Source organism: Peromyscus eremicus, chromosome 15 (assembly GCF_949786415.1).
Source record: "Peromyscus eremicus chromosome 15, PerEre_H2_v1, whole genome shotgun sequence".
Classification (NCBI taxonomy): Eukaryota; Metazoa; Chordata; class Mammalia; order Rodentia; family Cricetidae; genus Peromyscus; species Peromyscus eremicus.
This window is the reverse complement of record NC_081431.1, coordinates 38,576,962-38,601,126: the sequence shown is the minus strand read 5'-3', so window position 1 is coordinate 38,601,126 and position 24,165 is coordinate 38,576,962. Positions and strand designations below refer to the sequence as shown.

The following is a 24,165-nucleotide window of genomic DNA, read 5'->3' as shown; positions in this document are numbered from 1 at the left end:
CCTTGATTCCAAGCTGTTGCGCAGTTTTCCTGCTACTTCTGGCCACTCCTTTTCAAGTGTCCCTAGGAGGAGGAACGATCAGAGATACTTTTGCGTGTCATATTATAGCGAAAATTAGAGTTTTAAATCGCCTTCTGAAGGCGCTTACCCGGTTTAAACTTTTAATTCATCTGTGGGCCCTTTAAAATCGTGTTGAGTTCATACTCATTGGGTGGATTTCCCTTTTCTGAAGCGTAGCCATCACAACCTTATTCCTGAAGTTTGACATGAAAGTTCTGCTCCAGCAGCACTGTTGGGAAGAGTGAATGTTGCGTTAGGCAGCGTGAAATGAACGGGTACCTGATGAAAAGCAGCACTGTTATTTTTGAGAGCCATTATTTTACTTGGATTCTGGATAGGGTGTTTCTGCATTTCACTTACTGGAATTCTACGAGAACATGGACAAAACGGTTTAAACACTGCATACCATTTTTACACGTATAATCCAGAGGTGTATAACAAAATTTAGACAAACTGAAAAACGGTCAGTTTACTTATAAAGGCTGAGTTACCACTGAGAGAAAAACCTACTACATTCAACTACATAGCATGTCTCCTTGGAGAACTTTCTGTGATATAAATGAATAGACCCCCCCACTCCTACAGTACTGGGGGCTGAACCTAGAGGCTCGTGCTTACTAGGCAAGTGGTTTACCAATAAGCTATATCCCTAGCCCTAAAAGAATCAATTTTAAGTTTTTGTTTGGAAGCCTGTTAACAATGGTTTTGAAAAAAAATTGTGTTTACTTTTTACATTATTTTAAATAATGATCTTAAATTGTTGCTCAAACTTATACAAATTCCCAGTTACTGAAGTTTTCACTAATAGTCCATAAATTTGGTCACCAACACAAAGAATTAAATGATTTAGAGTCAGGCAGGATATATTCTTTTTGGAGCTTCGTTTAGCACTGTTTATTATATACAAAGAAATATAACCAGAGGAACTAGAGGAATTGTAACAAGACAGCTGCCCTCTTTTTTTTTTTTTTCTTTTGAGACCGTGTGTGTCTCATGTATCTCTGCCTGTCGTGGAACTACTGTGTAGACCAGAGTGACCCCAAGCTCACAGAAATCTACCTGTCTCTGCCCCCCAAGTGCTAGGACTAAAGGTGTGGACTACCATACCCAGCCCCACTTCTCTTTTTAAAATCTGTCCAGGGAAAAATGAAAGTGATACTCATTCATGGCAGCCTGGAAAATCTGTGAGACTTTTTTCTAATACCTAGCTTTTTTTAAAATCTGTTTGAGGAGAAATGAAAGTGATACTTATTCATGGCAGCCTGGAAAATTTGTGAGACTTTTATCTAATATCTGGCTTGTGTGTTTTTCAGTAATGCTTTCTTTGTAAAGTAGCTATTTACACAATTACCAATCATAAAATTTCTTTAATAGATGGACAGTATTGAAAAGATGTCAATTTTATAGTGTTAATATTCTAAGCTCATATTATGCACTGTGTGTGTGTGTCTGTAAAGAGCCTCTATAAAACATTTACCACAACAGATGACTAAAGAAACCTGGGTGCTGGCTTGTAAAACTCTGGATTGGAGAACGCATTGAAAAAGAAAGTGATACATAATTGGTCAATCAGAGAAAATGAGAGGTTACAAAGATCATTGGGTAATTGGCATGTATGTTATTTTGTAATAAAAAACTGCTTATAAAAGGCTTATGAATGGCGTTTTCAAAGGAAAAATGATGAGAATGTTAGTCTAGAGGCAGGTAACTTTAGCGTTAACATACATTTGCTTGTCTGGGTTATAGGGATCATCATCTTAACTCTAGCAGCTACCACCCACACCTAGCAACTTTGCAAACACCAAACTGATTACAGTGAGTTAAAGCCAAATTCTTGTCAAACCAGATATTCTGCTGTAGATGTTTCCCAATCTCTTTTGGGCCACCTTTGCATACTAAAAGAGGTAACATTATAGACAATGGACTCATTTCCAGTATTATAAGAGGTTTTCTGGGCCATCAGTGTGGCGATCTGAGCTTTGAACTTGAAACAGTTTCTTTGGGAATGAAGAGTTTTACTGAGAGAATTTACCATATGTTAGAAAAGACAGATTCACAAAAAATAAAATTAAAATTAATGACTGGTATTAACACATATGTCTAGCTCACAGAGCTGTATCTAGAAATCAGGTGCTCTTTATGGTGGTTTTCTAAATTAAGCAACTTTTAAGTAAAAAAAAAAAGTGTGTATAGGTGTTTTGCCTGCATGTATGCCTGTGGACCATGTGTGTTGCCAGAGTCCAGCTCCAGCGGGGTTCTGTGCCACAGGACAGATGTGTGAAGTCGGCGAAGGAATGAAGTCTGACCACTGGTTGTCTTTCAGCCTGATGACCCCGACTAGCTCAGGTCATCTTCATTTATACAAGTTCTAATGCATTCAAACATGAGGAGTTTCAAATCATTTCCCTTTAATCATTTTTCCAAGAATCATTAACATTTATTCATTTTAGTTTCTCTTCTTTCCCACTCCCTTGATGTCATTGACCTTTACCCCAAATCATTATAATGCAAGCCAAATGTTTATATCCAGCTGGGTACATCTTATACTGTGCCCTAGCCAGCAGCAAACATGCGGTTACAAAGTAAGAGATTTAAGCCCTATGATAAGTTTTTAACAGTATGAAATCAGCTGAGTATATTGTCATGCCTAGGATATCATTTTCAGGTGTATACCAGTTTCTGAGTAATCTGTATGTCACCTTTATTATGTTGATTACCAGTTATAATCCTATTTCTTATAAATTCTCAAACAGTAGTGATTAATACCTAACTCTTAACTGTTGGGACTAAATTTCTGTTTTTCTTGGTAATTTGTTCTTGTACTTTTTTTTTTTTTTGGTTTTTCGAGACAGGGTTTCTCTGTGTAGCTTTGCGCCTTTCCTGGAACTCACTTGGTAGCCCAGGCTGGCCTCGAACTCACAGAGATCCACCTGGCTCTGCCTCCCGAGTGCTGGGATTAAAGGCGTGCGCCACCACCGCCCGGCTTGTTCTTGTACTTTTTAAGGGAACTAGAAGTTTTAGATTTCCTTTATTGATACTTTGGCATTAGAAGAATATCCTGACGCCAGAGAAATGTCTGACCTTACATATCCTATGTCTTTTCCTTATATATTCCTATAAGTTTTTAATGTCATCTTTTGAGAAACCATTTTCCAAATTCTTAAATGCTTTGGAGTATATTTACTTATCTCTTTTTGGAATTGAATAAGCAATAATCATTTACCTTAGTGAGTTCCTCCTGCTTACTCAGGATGACTGCAAAGGCAGCCAGGGGCCACCGGAGAAACAGGTTTTTGTAACAAATCAGAGAAATTTAATTTTTCTGTAGAAGCTTTTGCTCCCAGTAAACTTAGGCATAATCATGACTAACAAAGCAAAACTAAGAGTTAAGCATAGCAAAGTTAGAGAGACCAGTAGTCCATGAGCTCCTCAGGATCAGTGCAGAAGTCTGGAGTATCAGTGCAGAGGTCCTTGCCAAGTGGATGGGATTCTCCAAAGGGCCTTGCCATCTAAGGAGCTCCATTTGCAAAACATTTATGTGCTGTCCCCAGGGGTGACAGCAAAGCTTCCACCACTCATTTCTGAGCTTTGAACTTGAAACAGTTTCTTTGGGAATTTGAGAAATGTGGAAGAATGGAGAATTTTCCTGAGAGAATTTACCATATGTTAGAGAAGACAGATTCACAAAAAATAAAATAGAAATTAATGACTGGTATTAACACATATGTCTAGCTCACAGAGCTGTATCTAGAAATCAGGTGCTCTTTATGTTGGCTTTCTAAATTAAGCAACTTCTAAGTGAAAAAAAAAAAGTGTTTATAGGTGTTTTGCCTGCATGTATGCCTGTGTACCATGTGTGTGTCTGGTCCCCATGGAGGCCAGAGGGGGGCATTTGATCCCCTGGAATTGGAGTTACAGATAGTTGTTAACCACCATGTGGATGCTGGAAATCAAACCTCCATCCTCTGAATGAACAATCAATGCTCTTCAACTGTTTTAAATGAAAGTATTTTATTGAGTAGGGCTTTTTGAAACAGGGTCTGATGTAGCCCATTCCGGCCTAAAACTCACTATAAAGCTGAGGCTGGCCTTGAACTCCTGATTTTCTTACTCTAATCTCCCAAGTGCTAGGAATTCAGATATATGTCACCATGCCTGGAAAATCACTTAAAACGACTCTTTTTAATTATTGAAAGAATGTGGGGGTGGCTGGAGAGATTGCTTAGATCTTAAGAGTGCTTACCGTTCTTACTGTTCCAGCACTGACATGGTGGCTCACAATATCCTGTAACTCTAATTTTAGGTGATCTGATACCCTCTATTGGCGCCCTTGTGCTCCTGCAAGAACATGGTTTACATTAACTCCCATAGGCACACATGTACACATATGTATGAATAAAATTTTTCTTAAAAATAGAATTGGTTGAGCCGGGCAGTGGTGGCGCACGCCTTTAATCCCAGCACTCGGGAGGCAGAGCCAGGCGGATCTCTGTGAGTTCGAGGCCAGCCTGGGCTACCAAGCGAGTTCCAGGAGAGGCGCAAAGCTACACAGAGAAACCCTGTCTCGAAAAACCAAAAAAAGAAAAAGAAAAAAAATAGAATTGGTTTATTGTGCATAGTCACATGTCTGATTGGGCAGGGAAATACTATGGGAGTTATGGCTTTTGTAGCAAAGGGCAAAATGTATTAATTTTAATAAGGGAAGGAGGAAGTGCGGGGGATGTAGCTCATTTGCCAGAATGCTGGCCTGGCATGCACCAAGTCTTGGGTCCTCTAAACTGTGTAAGCTGTATAGACCGTCTGTGGTGGTACAGTCCTGTAATCCCAGCATTCAGAAGATAGAGGCAGGAGGATCAGAAGTTGGGGGTATTCTCTGTTATGTAGGGAGTCGGAGACCAGCATTGGGCTACCTGATACCTTGTCTTTTTAAAAAAAGAAAAGAAAAGATGTGATGGCACAAAACTTCAATCCCAGCACTATGGTGGGGGTGGGAGCTGCATAATTAGGTGAATCTCTGAGGGTTTGAGACTAGTCTGCCCTACAGTCAATTTAGGTCTGGCAGGGATACTACATAGTGAAACGTGTTTGTTGGTTTGTTTGTTGGTTTTTCGAGACAGGGTTTCTCTGTAGTTTTTGGTGCCTGTCCGGGAACTCAGTCTGTAGACCAGGTGGCCTTGAACTCACAGAGATCCGCCTGGCTCTGCCTCCCAAGTGCTGGGATTAAAGGCGTGCGCCACCATGGCCGGGCTCTTTTTTTAAAAAAACAAACAAAAACAAAAAAAGCCAAGTTTTTTTTAAAAACTGCCTTTAATCCCAGCACTTAGGAGACAGGCATGCAGATCTTGTGAGTTGGAGGCCAGCCTGGTTAGTCTACAAAGCGAGTTCCAGGACAGCCAGAGCTACACAGAGAAACCTGTCTTGAAAAACAAACAACAACAAAAATGGACATGGTAATACACACCTTGAGTCCCAGCATTTGGAAAATAGATGCAGACTCTGTGAGTTGTTCCAGGCCAGCCTGTCTACATAGTTAACTCCAGGCTAGCCAGAGTTATATAATGAGACTCTGTCTCAAAAAGCCAAAATAAATAAAAAAGATGAAAATACTGTAAGTAAACTGAAGACATGGTAGCTGACTCCGCTCATTCCCACAGAAAAAAAATAAACACTATAAAAATGAAAATGTAACTGAAACCTGGCCTGGTGGCATGGGCCTGTTAATCCTTATACAGGAAGGAGGATCCAGAGTTTAAGTCTAAGCCTTAGAATGAGTTCTAGGAAAGCCCGGGCAACTCAGACGCAGAGAGATCTGCCTACCTCTACCTTCTGAGTGCTGGGACTAAAGGCATGTACCACTATGTCCCAAAATAATAGCTATTTTTGATTCCTAGTCTACTATAGCCCGTTAGCAGACATGCTACTTTGTTGTTCACAACTTCAAGTGAGTATGAAGACTTGTTCCCTTTGACACATGCACAAACGGAGATTTAGATTAAGCCATCCGTTTGAGGATAGCCTGTAGTTAGGATAAGAAGCTGGGTTCAAAGTCATGTCTGAGTGGTGCTTGCCATTATCTTTAGGTACTGTCTCTCACTGTACTGCTCTCGGAGGTTTTTCTAGGCCGTGGATTTCAGGTTATTTTAAAGGACTAGGTGGTCAGAGTCTTGCAGCATGTTTACAGTCACACGTCAGCCTTGAAAGCGAAGTGGGCTGTGGCTGGACGGCAGAGGCCAGCACTGAGGTTCCGGAAGCCTAGAGGGAGAAGCTGCGGGAGGTGGGGCCAAGGGACTACCCATCCCAGCATTCCGCGGGCTCCTCCCTGCGGAGCTCACGTCACGTGGGCGGGACAGGCGACATTCTGCCGTGGCGGCTGGGGGTTGCAGACCAGCGCTGTGGAGCGGGAGGAACAACCTTGTCGCCGCTGATCCAGACTGTCCCATGATTTAAAATTTGGCTGGAATTTGTAAGTAAGCAAAACGAATACACAGCTTTACCGTGTTTTAGTGTCTGAACTGCTATTTTCTCCTCTCAAAAGGTCTTTGAGAAAGGATCCCTCCCCACCCCCACCTCCCTACGGCACAAACAGAAATCGAGGTAGGTTGGGATGGGTACATAATTTCCGGGAGGGTGCTGAAAATCTACCTGGAATCTTTCAAGCATAAAACGAAACAAGGTGAGAGTAGATTTTGGGTAGAGACTTCAGGAAAGAAGTAGAATTACTTTTAAGTTTGGAAATGCAAAGAATTCTTACTGTAGGCGTCCGTTTCTCTTTATCTCTGCATACCAGGGTCCTAGTAGTCATTCTAACTCTTAAAAGATAGAACATTTGCGTTTTTCAGTTGCTAATAGGGCTGAAAGGGACTAACTTCGAAGTTTTTTTGTTTTTAGAGACAGGGTTTTTCTGTGTAGCCTGACCTCGAACTCACAGAGATCCTCCTGCCTCTGCCTGTCCGCCCGGCTAACTTTGAAGTTTTAATAAGACCTATAATTATTTTGCTTACCTGTTTATGTACTCAGCTGTGTTTCATACCCATTTTTTAAAAAAAGTTCATTCTTTTTCTTTCTTTGAACAGAATCTGTAATACTCTCTGCGTTGTCAGATTTTATGCTTGTTTTCATAGATTGAGGGATGAGTTAACTTTTTAAATTAAATATGCCCGTTTTGTTTGCGTTACTTGTTTCTCCCCTCCCAAGACAGGGTTTCTGTTTGTAGCTCTGGCTGGCCTGGAATGCAAGAGATCCCCAGGCCTATGCCTCTGGAGTGCTCCGACCCAAGGTGTGCCCCACCACACCCAAGTGCCTGTCCTTAGGATTTAAAATAGTTTATTTAAATATCTGAGAGGTTTTGTTTGTTTTGTTTTTAAAAGCTACAACAAGGCCCAGAACTACAAGTTCTAATTGTTCTGGGAAGCTTTTTGCATTGGGATAGTTTAAGGCAAACGACCTGACTTTCATTATGGAAACTTTTGAGGCTCTTTCTTAAGTAATGTTGATACATTGTTGATACAATGTTAATACAGAGTCCACAACTAGATAACCAATTTTGTTGCAGTTATGATGTGACCTTGGCTGACTCATGTGAGCTTTTTTTTTTTCTTTTAAGTTTCCCTCCCAATGTAGAGATACCACACTGAGAGCTTCTGTAAAAACAAGTAACCAGAATTTAGATCCTTACTTGAGAAACAGAGTAGTGTTTTGTTTGGTTTGGGGCTTTTTTAATTTATTTTTCTGAGGCCGGGTCTCTGGCTTATTTGGACCCCTCAATTAGACCATTTTAGCCTCGAACTCAGAGATCCACCAGATTCTGCCTCCCATGTCCTGGGATTAAAGAGTTGTGCCCCCATGCTTGGCTATGTTTCAATTGTGCATTTATCATAGGTTTTGTGCAGTAAGACACGCATTTGTCAATAGGGTATCTTGAACAGTGGTTATATACACGGACTTTGGAGTCACAGCTGATCGGACGGACTTCCTGGTCTGTCAGGCTCCCTCGCTGGCCTGAGGATCTTAGGACTTTGGCAGATAACTTCTGAGCCTGTTTCCTTATTAGTAAAGTGGGAGTTATAGGGTTTTCAGAATATTAAATGAAATCTAAATACAGAAGGAGAAACAGCTATTACTAATATCACTAATTGGGTTTCTTTGCTGTATACTAGGTAATCCAGATAGAACTGAAAAAAGTTCACCTGTAATTTCATTACTTCTACAGATCAAATTGTATTGCTTTTTTGAATTACTTTTTAAATTCATTTATTTTACATCCGACCGAAGTTTCCCCTCCCTCCTCCCCTCCCAGTTCCCCATCCCCGTGTATTCCTTTTTAGTTGCTTTAGTGCTTGACAAAACCAAATTTAGAACGTTGGTTTTGCCTTCTGAAGGTGTAGGCAGCACTGATGGAGCCACCCAGATTCGCTCTATTCTGATTTACTAGAGGAGAGCAGCAGCACTTTATTTAGTGCCCTTTCCGTTTACTAGCTACAGTTTCTGAGACCTTTCTGTACCTTGGTAGTGCTCCATGTCTCATGTGACTGTCACACCGCCTCGGCTGCCTGGGTGGTGTTAGCCCACTTGTGGTTAAGAAGGCCCACAGCATAAGGAAAGGATTCAAGTCGGCACAGGAGCAGTCATTCAGGCTCAGCAGTAGAGGGGATAGCTGTTGGTTCTGTTTGTGGACGGCGGTCCTGTCTGTAGACGGGAGTTATCCTAGGGAACTTGTTAGCATAAAAGTTGCAGTGTGTATGCTTTGTAACTACGTGGCCCACTGTTTAACATTTTATAGGGAAATACTGAGAATAGTAGTGTCTCTAGTGCTTTAGAAGAAGAATCCAGTCACCTGTGGGTTTATTAATGGTGGCTATGAAAACAATTCATATTCAAGGCATGTTACAAATTATCCTTTGAAAATGAGCGATTCAACAGGATTTTATAATAAAGGGAGCTAACTTTTTTCTTCTTTGTAGGACCTGAGTTATGATCCCAGTATGCAGGTAAAAAGTCAGGTGTGGAGGTGCTTGCCTGGAACCTCAGCCTAGCTCCAGGTTCAGTGAGATATGCTGTCTCAAAGGATCATCTGGCAAACATACTAAATTTTGGCATGAGTTCCTCAGGTTTTCAGAGATTCAGAGATAATGTGTCTGAATTTGTAGTTCTGATGCACTCCCATGAAGTGCTAATGATTCTCAGATGATGAATATAGTAAAGAAAGAAATGACTGGGCAGTGGTGGCATACGCCTTTAACCCAGCACTCAGGAGACAGAAGCAGGCGGATCTCTGTGAGTTGGAGGCCAGCCTAGTCTACAGAGCGAGTTCCAGGACAGCCAGGACTGTTACATAGAGAAACCTTGTCTCAGGAAAACAAACAAGAAAGAAAGAAATGGAGTGTTAGTGGTAAATGGTACAGTGGCACAAGCCTGTAATACCAGCCACTCAGGAAGCTGAAGGAGGAAGATCTTAAGTTCAAGGACAGCCTGAGCAACATGATGAGGCTTTTAAAAAGTAGTTATTGTCTTGCTTGTCACTTTGATGATGTCCAATAGAAGTGGACATTCGGATCTGGTTTTTGAAAAGCTTGTTGGAAGGACAGTAGCCAGTTTTAAGTCTTCTAATGGCCAAGTTAAAACAGTATGAAGAGCAAATTGAATGATGATAGTATGGAATTTAACCCCATAAAATATGTATTTGTGAATCCTTACTGATAACAGCTTACTGGATAGGTGAGTGAATGGAGAAGGAATAACTCACTCTGACAGAACTTCATAAACAAAGCAGGCAAGAAGGAAATAGGAAGCCACCATTAGACAAGCAGTACTGTAGGCATTATTTCATGTAATATCTGCCTGTGGTGCTAGTGGGTGAAAGCTAGAGGAGAATCAGGGTAACTGCACAGTCTTAAAGTGTCTCTCCTAAGATAATCATTAACTGCAAAAGAAAACAGTCACTTGACAGTGGGGATAGTGTGCAAACCTAGGGTCAAGGTTTATATCCACAAGACACAGGCACAGCATGAACCTAATAATATGATGGCTGAGGACTTGTTTCTTCAGTTTGGGTTCTTTTATAAACTTTCTGTCTTCCAAATCACAGTAAAATATAACACAAACTTTAAACAGGCAGACTCTGTCCAAACTGATGCTGTTCTTCCAGACTATCAAGGTCACAAAAGACAAGGTAAAATTGAGAAACTTAATATTAGAGATGGAGGAGAAGTAAAAACCAAATGAAATGTGGGATCTGTTTTAAACGTGAAGATTTTTTCCAAAGTTCTTGGAGAGATTTGCTGATACAGATTTCAGATAATTAGGTCCTTTAACATAAAACTGGTTGCTGGACTTTGGGGGAAGCAAGGTAGGAGATTCAACAGCAGACTGTAGAACCCAGGAAATCCTTACATTTATAGATTTAGCAGCTTAGAGAAGGTACTAGATAGGATGTAAGACCTTAATTTAGGAAGCTAATCCTATTGGTCACTATGCCTTGTGGGTATTACAGGAGCTGCTTAGCAGTTTAGGGAAGAGAGCAGGGAGAATATGAGGGGTGGTGATTCCCTCTACAAGGGTAGCCTCTTGATCATCAGGCTTGATCCTGGCTTTGAACTGAGAACAAAAAAAGAACATTAACAGGAAAATGGGGGAAATTTTAATGTGACTTCATTAATAGAGCGATGTTAAATTTCTTGGTTTTAATCATTTCACCTTATATCAGATACTGAATGAAGCATGTAAGGAAACTGCGTCGTTTCTGAAACTTTTCTATGTGTTGGTAGAACCAGGTATGTTGGTAGTGCATGTTCAAGGCCAGCTTGGTCTACATAGCTAGTTCCAGGCCAGCCAGGGCTACACGGGAAGACCCTGTCTATAACCCCAGCCCTTTGAATAGGGGGTATGGGATAGGAGGGGGAGAAACAGGAAGATGGTTGGCCCCCAGCCTACCTTCTAGTTCAGTGAGAGAAGACCCTGTCTCAAGCAATACAGAGCAGGTTGTGTAATCCCCAGCATTGGGAGGTAGAGGCAGTCTAGGTAGATCTGAGTTGAGGCCCAACAAGGTTACATAAAGATATGTAAGGATAAAATATTTAAAAGATTAGATGTGAGCTGGGGGGTGGGGGTGGCGCACACCTTTAATCCCAGCACTCGGGAGGCAGAGCCAGGTGGATCTCTGTGAGTTCGAGGACAGTCTGGGCTACAGAGTGAGTTCCAGGACAGGCTCAAAAGCTACACAGAGAAACCCTGTCTTGAAAAACAAACAAAACAAAACAAAACAAAGACTAGATGTGAGTAAATAAGCTAGGCATGGTGGTGTGTACTTTCATTCCCAGCACTGGGGGGGGGGGGGTGGCAGAGGCAGGCTGATTAGAGTTCGAGGCCAGTCTGGTCTGCAAAGTGAGTTCCAGGACAGCCAGGGCTACACAGAGAAACCCCAAACCAAAGCAAAAAACAACAACAAAACAAGTGAGTGAATAATAAGGTGTGCAGAGAGTATCTGTAATCCTATTAGTCAGAAGGCTGAGGCTGGAGGACTGAGTTCAAGTTTGGGTTACATAACAAGACTCGAGAAAAAAGTAATTATGGAAGTTGAAGGACAGTTGGGGGTCATAATCAAGTCTCACTGTATATTATGGGCACTCAAGAGGCTGACACAGGAGAGGCACCAATTGAGGCCAGATTGGGTTAACAGAAGTATGTAGAGTATATGAACTGCTCCAGGCATCTAGTTCCTATATTAAAAACTTCCCTAAGGAGGTATTGGAGTGTTTCCTCCTAGTTTAAACTCCCCCTTTCACACCACCTTTCAGGTACCCCAGAACACTTGTTTAAACATTGTTACCAGTTAGTGAAGATAATAATCCCAGGATATTGCAATATAGACAGATAATAACAAACGTAGATGCAGCAACCTTTTACAAAAAAGAAATAAACAAGTTTGGCATTGGGTCAAGAAGCGGCACATTAGCTTTAAAGGTTTGGTTGTTGGTGTTTTAAACTGAAACTCTAGAATTTGAGCCAAGGAGTTTAATCAGGGCAGAGTAGATGCAGCTGTGCCAATAAAAGTCTGATTCTTTATGCTTGTTTCTCTCCTCCCCCCATAAGTATGCTTGCATGCTCTCTTGGACATGTGCCTGTCCACACCTGTTTTGTCAGGTCCTGGAGCAAAAGAACATTTGCAGCTGTTTTCTAGCCTAGCATGTTTCCCAGTTGTCCACTGTTGGGAAGAAAAATGTGTGTGCTCAGTAGTGAAGATATAAATCCTTACTGACTCATCTAAATTCAGAACTAAGTGTGGAATATGAAGCTCTTATCATTTTACTTTGTGGATAAACTTAGTGAAACTTAGCGTGGTGGCACACGCCTTTAATCAGGAGGCAGAGGCAGGCAGATCTGAGTTTGAGGCCAGCCTGGTCTACAGAGCAAGTTCTGGGACAGCCAGGACTATACAGAGAAATCCTGTCTCAAAAAAAACTTGGTGAAACTGTTATACAAAAGGTAGACAATTACAGTTATTTACTAACCTTAGTAAATAACTTAAAATACTTAAAATTATAATCTCTCCAGCCCCCCAAAGTTTTTTTTTTTTTAATTTTATTGATAATATATAGATCAATAGTATCAATGGCAGATTTGGGCTGGGGCATCATGGCATACATCTTGAATCTCTGTTAATGTGAGGCCAGTCTGGTCTACATGGGGGAACTCCAGGTCAGTCAGGCTGTGCAGTGAGACCCTGTCTCAAAAACAAATAGGCAATCAGACATTGTTGTAAGGCAGGTTTGGTTAGGAATGTAGCTCAGTTGGTAGAGTGTTCACCTAGCGTGCTATGGTTTCTGCCCCTAGTGCCACAGAAACCAGAAGTGGTGGGTATGCCTGTAATCCCACCACTCCTGAAGGCCAGCCTGGGCTACATGAGATCGTGTCTAAAAACAAAACAGTGGGGAGTGTGGGGCTGGAGAGATGACTTAGTGGTTAAGAACACTGGCTGCTCTTCTAGAGGACCCGGGTTTGAGTCCCAGCACCTCTGTGGCAATTCACAAATGTCTGTGAACAGTTCCATGGGATCTGATACCCTTTTCTGGCCTCTGTAGGCACCAGGAGTGCATATCGTACACATACATACATGAAAGGAAACACCCATACACACAAAATGTAAAAATACATATCTTTTTTTTTTTTTTTTTTTTTTTTTTTTGGTTTTTTGAGACAGGGTTTCTCTGTAGCTTTGCGCCTTTCCTGGGACTCACTTGGTAGTCCAGGCTGGCCTCGAACTCACAGAGATCCGCCTGCCTCTGCCTCTGGAGTGCTGGGATTAAAGGCGTGCGCCACAGATTTGGGGTTTTATACTTAACATTTATTAAGGAGAATGAAAGGGATGAGGCTAAATTCTTTAACTCATGTAAATCTGTTGCTGTTAATTGATGTATGCATTTCAGTGGATTTAAATAGAATTCAGTTTTTCTGTTGTTAGGGAGAACATTTCTATTTACCCCTGGCTGGCTGGAACTCACAGTCCTAGAGCTTCTGCCTGCTAAGTGCTCATGTTCTCAAACAAAAAAAGCAGATCTGTGTTTTGTGCAGTATCTGGGTTACGTGGAAACTTTTTAAGCTTTGGTTTTGGCCCACTGTTTTTTGTGTGTGTGTGTGTGTGTGTGTGTGTGTGTGTGTGTGTGTCCCCGGTTTTTCGAGGCAGGGTTTCTCTGTGTAGTTTTGCGCCTTTCCTGGAACTCACTTGGTAGCCCAGGCTGGCCTCGAACTCACAGAGATCCGCCTGGCTCTGCCTCCCAAGTGCTGGGATTAAAGGCGTGCGCCACCACCGCCCGGCTTGTTTTGTTTTTGATTGTTTGTTTTTTGCTTTTTGTTTCCCTGACTGTCCTGGAACTCACCTTGTAGATCAGGCTGGCCTCAAACTCAGTGAACAGCCTGCCTCTGCCTCCTGAGTGCTGGGATTAAAGGGGTGTGCTGCTATGCCCAGCCTGCCCGCTGTGTTTGTGATCAGTTTGTTTGCTGGCTTTGTCTATACATGTTACTAAATGTCCTGTGATCTCTGTGGGTGACTTTTCTTTAAAAAAGCTCGTGTAAAGTTCAGTAAGCTTTCAGCTGTAATAATGATTCCAGTCTAGACTCGGGAAGTGTGGAAGATTATTTTCTCTGTATGTGTCTTAATTGACATTGTGCCTCACATAAGGCAGTTTTTGATTTTTGGTTGTTAGTTTGTTTTTTCAATTGTATTTCTGTGAAGACGTAGTGCTTAGAATTTGTAGGAAAAGCAATGATACCTACTCTCTGGGCCTCTTTGTTTTTTGAGGCAGGGATTTACTGGGGCATCCAGGCTATCCTGACACTTGTGATCCTCCTGCCTCTTGCCTTTGAGTACAGGGATCTGGGCACACGCCACAGTGTCTGATATGGTCCTCTGTGTATCCCAGTGTTCGACACCTGTTAGCCTCTGGGCAGGGTCACTTCCTCTTGTCCTTGGTGCGGAAGGCTGGCTTTGCCTGTGTCTTCTCTCTCTTACTGCTGTTTCTGATACTTGAAATTATATAGTAATGAATAGAGATGCTATAAGCCAGTAGGATTTATGATAGAGAGAGCATCTTTGTTCTCCACCTAGTTACAAGAAGGAAGAAAAATGGGCTCAGTGGTCAAGTGCACATGTGAGCCCTGGATTCAGCTCCCAGTATGGGGGTGATGGAGCTTCCTCAGATCCCGTTCGCTTCCCTCTCCTTTCAAAGAGAAGTTATGGTGCTGCTGAGCTTCCCATTTAGCTGTATTGCATGTACTCCTGGACAAATAATAGTTTTTCGTGCTTTTGAAACTCTGTAAGTGGAAAATTTATATAAGAATGTGTGTATTCATATGTATTTTTTTTTTGTACTTTTATTTTTTTAACTCAGCAGTTTGGATTTCACCTGTGTCTGTATGTTACATTCTGTGGCAGTATCTCAGTTTATTCATCCATCTTATTTGTGGACATGTAGCCTTTAGGTTACTGTTACACTGGGCTACCATGGAGGTTTTACTTATGCCTTTGAAAGCGTCTATGAGGAATTCTCTTGAGTGTATTCCAGAAGAGTATGTGAGGTTACAAAAAATGGATTTCTTTAGCTTATTGGGTACTGACTAATTTCCAAAGTGGTTATATTAATTTACACTCCTAGCATTAGTATAGAGGTTCAAGTTGTCCCTTATTTTCACTTACTTCTTTAAGACTGGCAAGATGACTCGGGGGTAGAGGTACTTGTCATCCAGCCTGACGACGACCTACTTGGGATTCACATCCTAGGCCTCTGACCTCCATGTGTCTGCTGTGGCATGTCCGTGCCCATACACATACACAAAACAGATGAAATGTAAAAGTATTTTAAAGACATACTTGTGATAGGGAATAAAATCCCTGTAATAAGGAGTGAGGCTCAAAAGTCCCGGCTCTCGGCTGTCTATGCTTTAGTGACAGAACAGGAACAGTTATGAGAGCCGCTGTCAATAGGTCAAGGAAATCTACTATTCCTGGTTTCACTCCCAAATACTTGCTTAGAAATATTTCCGGAAACTGAGGACCTGAATTGGTAGCCTGGTACCCAGTTACCTGGGCCTCAAAAAGCACATCATTGCAGGTATGCTGACTCTGGTCTCCTATCAGAGTGTGGCCCTGCCTTTATAGTGTCGTCAGGGGCTCGCTTGCTTTCACTCTGTCGTTGGAAAATTCTCGAGACTCTAAGAGAACTGCTTTGCTGCGTAGTGCTAAGAGAACTGCTTCGCTGGGTAGTGCCAGCGCTCTTCCTCCTGCTTTCAAGACCCCTGTTACATTGTTTCAGTGTCCCTGTTCTCACATGATTGAGCCTCGGGATTTATAAAACTACTGGAGGGTGGCAGGGCACATACTGTAATTTGATAAACTGACACTTCCTCTACAGCCATCTTGATCCATGTGTCCCACTTCCCTACCTTGTGTGTGTTACATTCAGGGTCATCAGAGTAGCTCGGGTCTATTAGGATTTTTCCTGGTTAGATTGAAGCCTATGTTGGAAAGGCTGTCATAGTTACTGGTACCTATATGTTAGGGGAAAGAAAGAAAATCTACACCAATCCTCATATAAATCCTGAGTGATTCAGAACCCATCCCAGTGCCCAGAAGAGTCACTGCCAAATAGGTTGGGTGGGTTTGACCTAAATTAAGTTATGGGGAAACCCATGAGACTGTTGTCATCTGCTTTGACTGATGCAAATAATTCTCACATGCATGTTTCTAATATTGTGAGCAACTGCAAAGCCCATATGAGTTTATCATTTGCAGGTATGTGACGCATTCCCAGACCTTCCTGCAAGCTCAACGCCAGCTCCTTCTGTGACTGGGTCCAGATACAGGTCCTTTCAAGACTGACTTCATTGGATCTACTGGCAAGGACCCCACCAGGTTTTCCTGACCTACTACGTCACTGTAAAGAGCCATCGGGCAGGAGGACCAGCATCAACAGAAGACGCACTGGTCTGTCAGCGCCTCTGCTTCACCAGGCATAATAACCTTACCAGCAGTGCGGAGTACCTTGTGGGACACCATCACCCGCTGATACTGCTGCTGCTGCTGCTGAACAGTTCAGACTAGAGGTCTGGCTTTCCTTAAGACGCTGGGATTTGAAGGAGCTATTCTGTGATCTGTGCTTCTAGTAAGTGACTGATAGTATTCTAGACTGGACTGGTCTGTGAGTACAGAGACTGAGTTGCAATTAAGTGAAAAATAGAATACAAGATCTTGAAGAACTGCACTGAGGTGCAAGCCAGATTTAACACTCCAGTGCTGTGAACTGAGAAGTTGCTAAGGAAACCTGTCACAGGACTGATTGTCGCCGCTTACTGCCTTTCTCTCTGTGTCGTTGTTGCCTTTTGCTGTTACACTGCTTGTGCTGTCTTTCTAAGCCCAGATGTTCTCCGATAACTCCCACTGCCCTGACTGTGGGCAGCAGTGGTTCCCTAGTTTAGAACTAGGGCATTGGTTATACCAAACTGAACTTGTTGAGAATGAATGTTACCAAGTGTTCTTAGACCGTATTAACCGAGCTGATTATTGTCCTGAATGCTATCCTGACAATCCTGCTAATAGAAGCCTTGTTCTGCCTTGGTCTTTCCCACTTGAGTGGGCACCTCAAAATCTCACCAGGTGGACCTTTGAGAAAGCTTGCCACCCATTTCTTCTGGGTCCGCCACTGGTTAGAAAAAAGATACACGACTCCAGAGTAGCTGGTTTTAATCCTGCATTACAGTTGATCTTGACCAGAACAGACAAAACCTTAAACAAGAAACTTGGCCAAAGCAAGTGACTTCTGTAACAGAATCATGAACTCTTCCAGGGCTTTGTGTTCATAGCCTAGGGGAGATGAATAGTAACTTGTTTCTGTTTTCTTTCTCTTTTTCTTTCTCTCTTAATTTTTTTTAAGGTGCTGGGGATTGAATCTGGGTGCCCTTATGCATGCTAGGCAAGTGCTCTTCCACTGAGTTTAACCCGAGGCCCCTCTAAATCCGACTCAGACTGTCACTACTTGGTCTACTGCTTGACTTGTTGGGTCTGCTTCTGCGATCTATGCATTTTGTTTTTTGTTTTTAGCATAAGTTTAGTCAGTATTGCAGACTATTTACCTAGAACCAAACTAACCTGTAGTCCAGACAAATGCTTTAGAACTAGATTGCCCCTCCTAAGTATTGACGAGATAATGTGGGCTGGAGGGGAGGCCCCACGCTCTATGCCCCATTAACTTTTTCTAACAGCAACTTTTATGAGAACACATTCTTGTAGCTGGATTCTAGATTATTCTAGTAAATTTTAATACACTACATTGTTCTAGATTTCTCCTCTTAGACATTGATCAGTAGTGAGAGAGATGTGTATGTTTATAAAATTTTTTCACATATATATTGACACTTTTATCCTCAGCATAAGTGTTACAGTGTTGATAACTGGTCCTTTCACATTCTATTTGTCAATACCTACAGAGGTTACAAAAAAGGGTTGAGAATGCTGCCAGTTTACACTTACTTGTCTCTACATAACCAAAGACTGCTCTGTCTTGTGGTGACTGAATTTAACGCCCTCCTATGGAAATGGAAAAATAACCTGTGCTATGAAATTCAGAACAAATGGTAAAGCTTGACTCCATATAATTTAAGAATAGTCTAGTGGATGCTTTTGATATAAGAATGTGTTGCTGAGCATTGGCCACATTCTGGGGTTCTCCTGTTCATGGAAATCATGGAATCAGATTTGGAGTTAAGCAACTAGAAAAAGCTCCTGGGAACATCTGAGAAGCCACTGAACAATTTTTAAATCCCACTTAAGATTCTAGGTGATCCAGTGCTTGTGTAGCAGCGAAAATGTCGTCAAGGACCTGGTTCTTCTCTTTGCTCCCCTGGAGTTCTTAGGGGGGTTGCCTTTTTTTCATAGTTCTTCTTGAAATGAGTTCAGTTATGCTTTGTTGTGCCAGACTGTAGGGGCACGTGGCTTTCTTTCTTACAAGTCTTAATTTGGAAATAAAATCTTTCTGAAACGTCTCAGCAGATTTTTTTTTTTTTAATCTCATTAGCAGGTACTGGTTGACACTAGTCTGAGGAAAAACTTGGCAAAGGAGAAGATTGGCCTTGCCCTGATATGGCACATTGCCTCTGCTGATAAAACTGTCATCTTTTAAGGGGGACGTGGAAGAATGAATAGCTGTCAATATGCACCAAATCTTGCTTTCCACATGTTGTGAAATCTGGGTTTTGTCTGCCTCTATAAAGATTGTATTCTAGTGAGCCACTGTTGTGTCTGCCTATGCCCATCATGGTGGAGGCTCTCTCCTGGTACATTGCTGAATAAACTGTGTGGACTGCTAACTTGAAGACTAGTCAGTCATTAACTTGCAGTGAGGCACTCCCTCACTGTTTGTCCTAAAGCTCTTCCCAAGACAGCCTTTTTAGAGGCTACTATTGCCTCTTCATTAGTTAAGAATGCCTAGGCCCCAAGGACATAGGCTAAGATTCCACATGTCTAAGATTGAAACATTAGCAAAATAGAAACAAATTTTTGTTTTAACCAACTTTTTAACTAGTAGTATCAACATACAAAGAATTTATACCATTGAGTTCTCTAAACAAGCAGCAACTGGACATACTTTTAAATTTAAAATTTCTTAGTCTATAAACTATTGTGAGGAGTCTATGGACCATACACTGAGACCTGCACCAGTACATCCATAGTATGTGCTTAATCTGGCTTAAGAGGGGAGCCTGATGAGCTCTGAATACTGCAAGTGACAAGTTGAGCAATTAATCAGAAATGGTCTGTCTTCTTCAGCAGCTCTGGGTGATGACATTGTAGAACTACATGAGTATATGGGCCAGAGAAAGGACTCGTCATTTTGTCTTCACATGTACATAAAATGTCAGTATGTAAGAAGCTACTAGAAATCATTGTCACATGGAAGAGCTAAAATTGAGCAGAGAAGGAAATTTCGGAAGCCTTTGGTAGCTTAGGTCTTTGGAGTATTTTTAAAAATACTTTTAGAATGCTGTGTAGATTAGAACACTTCCAGTATATATGAATAATGGATTTTACCAAAATATTAATTTGATTAAATTCTAATGATTAAAATCAAAATGATCTGAGATACTCAGTGTTTTGTGCTTGCTACAGTGTTTTCATAGTGTGGATAATGATAATGACATAATGATAACATTTTTAAAATGACCATCATAACTTCCCGTTATTCTCTGGCAGATTTGGGAACAGAAACATTGGGGTGGACTGGAAGAAAAATAGTCTTCAGAGACTGCTCTTACTGTGTGTGAGTGACTGAGGTTATAGTCTCCAAGTTACAGGGAGAGGAACCTCAGCCAAACAAATAAGCAAATCTGAGGCTGTGGCATCCAAGGGATATGACAGTCTGCATATCATGGCAATCTGAAAAAGTTAGGTGAGCCACCTCTTTACAGTCTCCATGGATTTTTGACAACACAGCTTGAAAACTGCTTTTTTGTTTTTGTTTTTGTTTTTGCAATGAGTCTGGTCTCAAAACTCGAGAGATCTGCTTGCCTCCGCCTCTGCTTCCCTAGAGCTGGGATCACAGGCATGCACCACTATGCCCAGTAAAAACTACTTTTTATGAGGGAAAAATAGTAGCTTTTCAGCTTCTGGATTTCTATTCTAATTCTATTAGATGGCCTTGGGCACTTGAACTGGCTTCTTCACATGTGAGACTGTGATCGTACCTGCCTCGTACTATGACATACTCTACCGGTCACATGACAGGAAAGGTTTAGACAATGAAGCTGAAAGCTAGAGGACAAAGTCGTAATAACAAGTCGAGCCAGTTAGAACTTGATGCTTGAATCATCAAAAACTTAAATCTGATGGGAGGACGTGATTGATCTTGGGATGTGAGTAGGAGTTGTGAGTCATGTGATCTCAGGTCTGAAGGTTGAGAGGCCGGGAGGAACAATGACCCAAGGTGGATGTAACATCTTTTGTAGCTTAACTGGTAGATATCAATGTGATACAAATTGGTGTTACCAGAGACTTTCTACAGCATTGAAAATAAGCATTTTGAATAATGTTGTGGATCTGAGCTGGTGGGCATGGTAGTGCAGGCCTTCAATCTCAGCACTGGGGAGGCAGAAATAGGCAGATTTTTGTGTTCAAGGACAGCCTGGTCTACATACATAGTGAGCTCCGGGCCAGCCAGCCACCTTGCCTGGAGGATAGGGGAGTGTTGAAGAATCTGCGTATTTACTCAGGCTGTATATACTAGAGTCCCAGTTCAAACCTAGGTCAACTGGACCAGAGTCAGGGATCTTTGCAGTGTTTAAGCTCTTTTTTTTTTTTTTTTTTTTTTTTTTTTTAGGGTCTTAGTTAAAACACTGGGTGTCATAAGCAGACCACCACCTCACTTTAGATCCTGACTTTATACCTTTAGTTGTGTGTTCTTGAGTAAGGTTTTTAACCCACATTTTGGTTTGGAAAGTAGTAAGAATATTAGAATAGTTTCTACTTTATGCAGTGTTGCAAAGATTGAGTTGATAATACATGTTTGGCTTCCTGGCACCAAGAAGGCACCCTGTAAATGATCAAAACCAGCATCCAATAAGTGTTAATGATCACAGTTGTTAGGTATGCTGTGTTCTTTGATGCCAGATGAGGATGGCAAATTGCTTACATCCAAGAAAACTGTTCTTTTTGTTCTGAGAGCCTAAAATGGCATAGTTTACAAAAAAAAAGGAATCTTTAAACATATCCGACCCTACAGCTATGCACTTTTCATGGTGTCCTTCATGTCTAAACATCCATCCTGGAGAGACTAATGGTCCTTTGCTCTATTCATATTGAACTTTATTCCCATCTCCCCCTCTTTGCTTCCGGATACCCAGCCCTTCCCTTTTGTTCTGGCTTCCCCAGATCTCTGTCTTTCCTTGTTTTCCATGGGTTCCTCCGGCCACACCTGAGACTTGAAGGACAAGAAGGATGAACATGGCCCTGCTGCCCTGCCAGCCCTGAGTTTTCTTCTCCACTCAGCTGTTCCTGGCTTTCCAGCTTGTTATAAAATGGGTAGGAGGCTGTGGTTGAAGCTTCGTGTGCGCTCCTGATTGTCATTATAGGCCCTTACAGGTACTTTTTGTACAGAGGCAAATATATTTTGTTCCTCTTTTTTTTTTTCTTTTCCTTTTTTTCTTGTGGTATGTGTGGGCGTGTGGTGCACACACCTGAGTGTGTTTGTGTTTTCACCCATGCACGCATATGTGGAGGCCAGCAGAGGACATTAGTTTTCCTCTGTCAGTCTTCAACTTACTCCTACCGTTTTGGCTAAGCTGGCCAATCAGCAGTCTCCCAAGACCCACCTGTCTCTGCCACCCAGCCTTGAAGATTTGAACCCAGGGCCTCATGTTGGTACGGCGGGTGTTCTTGCCTGTTACAGCATCTCCCTTACCCATTATTTGTGGTTTTGGTTGGTTGGTTATTTGTTTGTTTGTTTGTTTTGGTTTTTCGAGACAGGGTTTCTCTGTGTAGCCTTGGCTGTCCTGGAACTCGCTCTGTAGACCAGGCTGACCTCAAATTCATAGAGATCCTCCTGCCTCTGTCTCCCAAGTGCTGAGATCAAAGGCTTGTGCCACAACTACCCAGCCCTATATTTGTTTTTTGTTTTTTGTTTTTTGTTTTTTTAAGTTACTAATTATCTTAAACACAGAGAAAACTGCAGGACATTAACAAATATTTGCACCCCGATCTAAAAGACATTAACATTTTGCCACATTTGCCAGAAAAATGTAAGCTACCATTTAGTATAGGCTCCTTGAGTGGAGAATGAATCTTAGAACTTTCGAAGTCATGGGAAAGCTAAGGCAGAGTGGCCAAGGTTTGGTGCAGGTTTCAGGGCTACAGGGCTAGGGTTAAAGTGGACATGATCCAGGGAGAATTGAGCTACATTTTACTTAAGTAGAAAAGTGAGTTACTGTGGGACACTGAAAACCAACATTTCACATTTGAACTTGGAAGAGTTTCACTAAATGTGTTTGTGTCAGTGGAGACACATTCTTATGCTTTGTGGGAAAGATAACCATCAAATACCTTTTTTAGACAGCTAAGGATCAGTTTTTCTGGTTACAGAAAGTCTCCCAGCAATGTATTTTTTATCATTATGAGGCATGGCCTCATTTTGGGTTTTTTGACATAAGGTCTTTCTTGTAGCTCAGGCTGGTCTGGATCTTGCTGTAGCCTAGATGATCTCAAACTCATGATCCTCCTGTCGCTGCCTCTCAAGCGCTCACCACAGTCCCCAGCTTCTGCTGCCCTTTCTTTGTGAGGGTCCAAATGAAATCGCTTCCTAATATGGACTAGTCACTGCTCAAAGATTGCCTGATACAGCAGCCTCCAGATTGCTCAGATACCAGACCACGTGACTTTGTGAGTCGAGGTAAAAAACATGTTTATCCCCCTTGTGCTTTGCGGGAATGCTGCTTGAACCCTGTACAGAGGTGAGGGCTTACAAAGGGTTTGGGAGCAGCTGCCTGCTGACGTGTGCTTGTGACAGGAGAAGTTATGCTGAGCATTTAGAGAATTTGCTGTGGGGTTCCTTTGCCACTGCTTTTTACTACACTAGCTGGACGAAACATTTTTTTCAATAGAAATTCCTTTATTAGTCAAATTGTCAATACATTTTGAGTATCTCGTGAGGACATTTTTTTGGCAAGTGCTAAAAAGTAAAAAATACAACTTGGTGTTCTGACTTCCCAGAAAACTCAAAGTTGAAAATTAAGGGGAAAATGTAATGTTTTTGTTCATTCTTTGAGAATGTCATAGTTTATTTTGATCATATCCTACTCTTACCCCAACTCTCCAGATCCACCCTCTCCGTCTTCCCCTCCAAACACACTCAACTTGGAGCTTTTTCTTCCCCCAACTTCCTTTTTTTCCTCAACCGAGTCCAGTCTGTGTTGTCCAACTAGTCTTAGAAGTGGGGTCTGGAGTGTGGTTGACCTGCCAGGAGTCACATCATTAAAGAAAACAGACTCCCCCAATAGATATCAAATGCCAGGAATTCCTTAGCTCCTGGTGATAGTTCATTTCCACCTTCCCCCTTTCCGTGATAGGATTTTTTTTTTTTTCTAACTCAAGCTTGCACAGCGTCACACATGTTGTCGCAACCACTGTGAGTAGTTCATATGTATGTGACTTGCTGTCTCTGGACAAGTGTCCCCTTTAAGTTATCCATCGCCTCTGGCCCTTAAAGACTTCTGACCTCTCTTCTGTGAAGATTCTAAGACTTGCAGGGAGTGGGGGGTGACATGGATATCCCATTTGAGGACTGAGTACTATAGTTTCTCATCCCTTCATATTTACCAGTTGAGGGTCTCGATATTAATTGTCATCTCCTGCAAAAGGAAGCTTCTCTGATGAGGGCTGAGTAAAGCTCTCATTTATGAGCATAGGAACAAGCTATTAGGAAACATTTTCATACTATGTCCATTTAGCACAATAATAGTATTGGGTTCTCCCTAGGGCCTATGACATATCTGGCCATAGATGAAACATTTTAGGACATTCTATTTGTCATAATGTTAAGAATAAAAGACATACAGCAAACACACAGGCTTTAC

At 41.8% G+C, this 24,165-nt stretch overlaps 1 protein-coding gene across 1 annotated transcript; it reads left to right on the top strand.

The window, feature by feature from the left end:
- Window positions 1-5,386: 5,386 nt before the first annotated feature.
- Window positions 5,387-18,588, top strand: Tor1aip2 (torsin 1A interacting protein 2). Its single transcript, XM_059280243.1, has 2 exons — window positions 5,387-6,523; window positions 16,343-18,588. Exon 2 carries the CDS (start codon window positions 16,968-16,970, stop codon window positions 17,361-17,363), a length of 396 nt encoding a protein of 131 aa, XP_059136226.1. The 5' UTR covers window positions 5,387-6,523; window positions 16,343-16,967; the 3' UTR covers window positions 17,364-18,588.
- The last annotated feature ends 5,577 nt before the right edge of the window (window positions 18,589-24,165 follow it).

Bases quoted from the DNA above. Each gene is read 5' to 3' on its own strand.
- Tor1aip2 (XM_059280243.1), top strand. From the start codon at position 16,968: ATGTTCTCCGATAACTCCCACTGCCCTGACTGTGGGCAGCAGTGGTTC.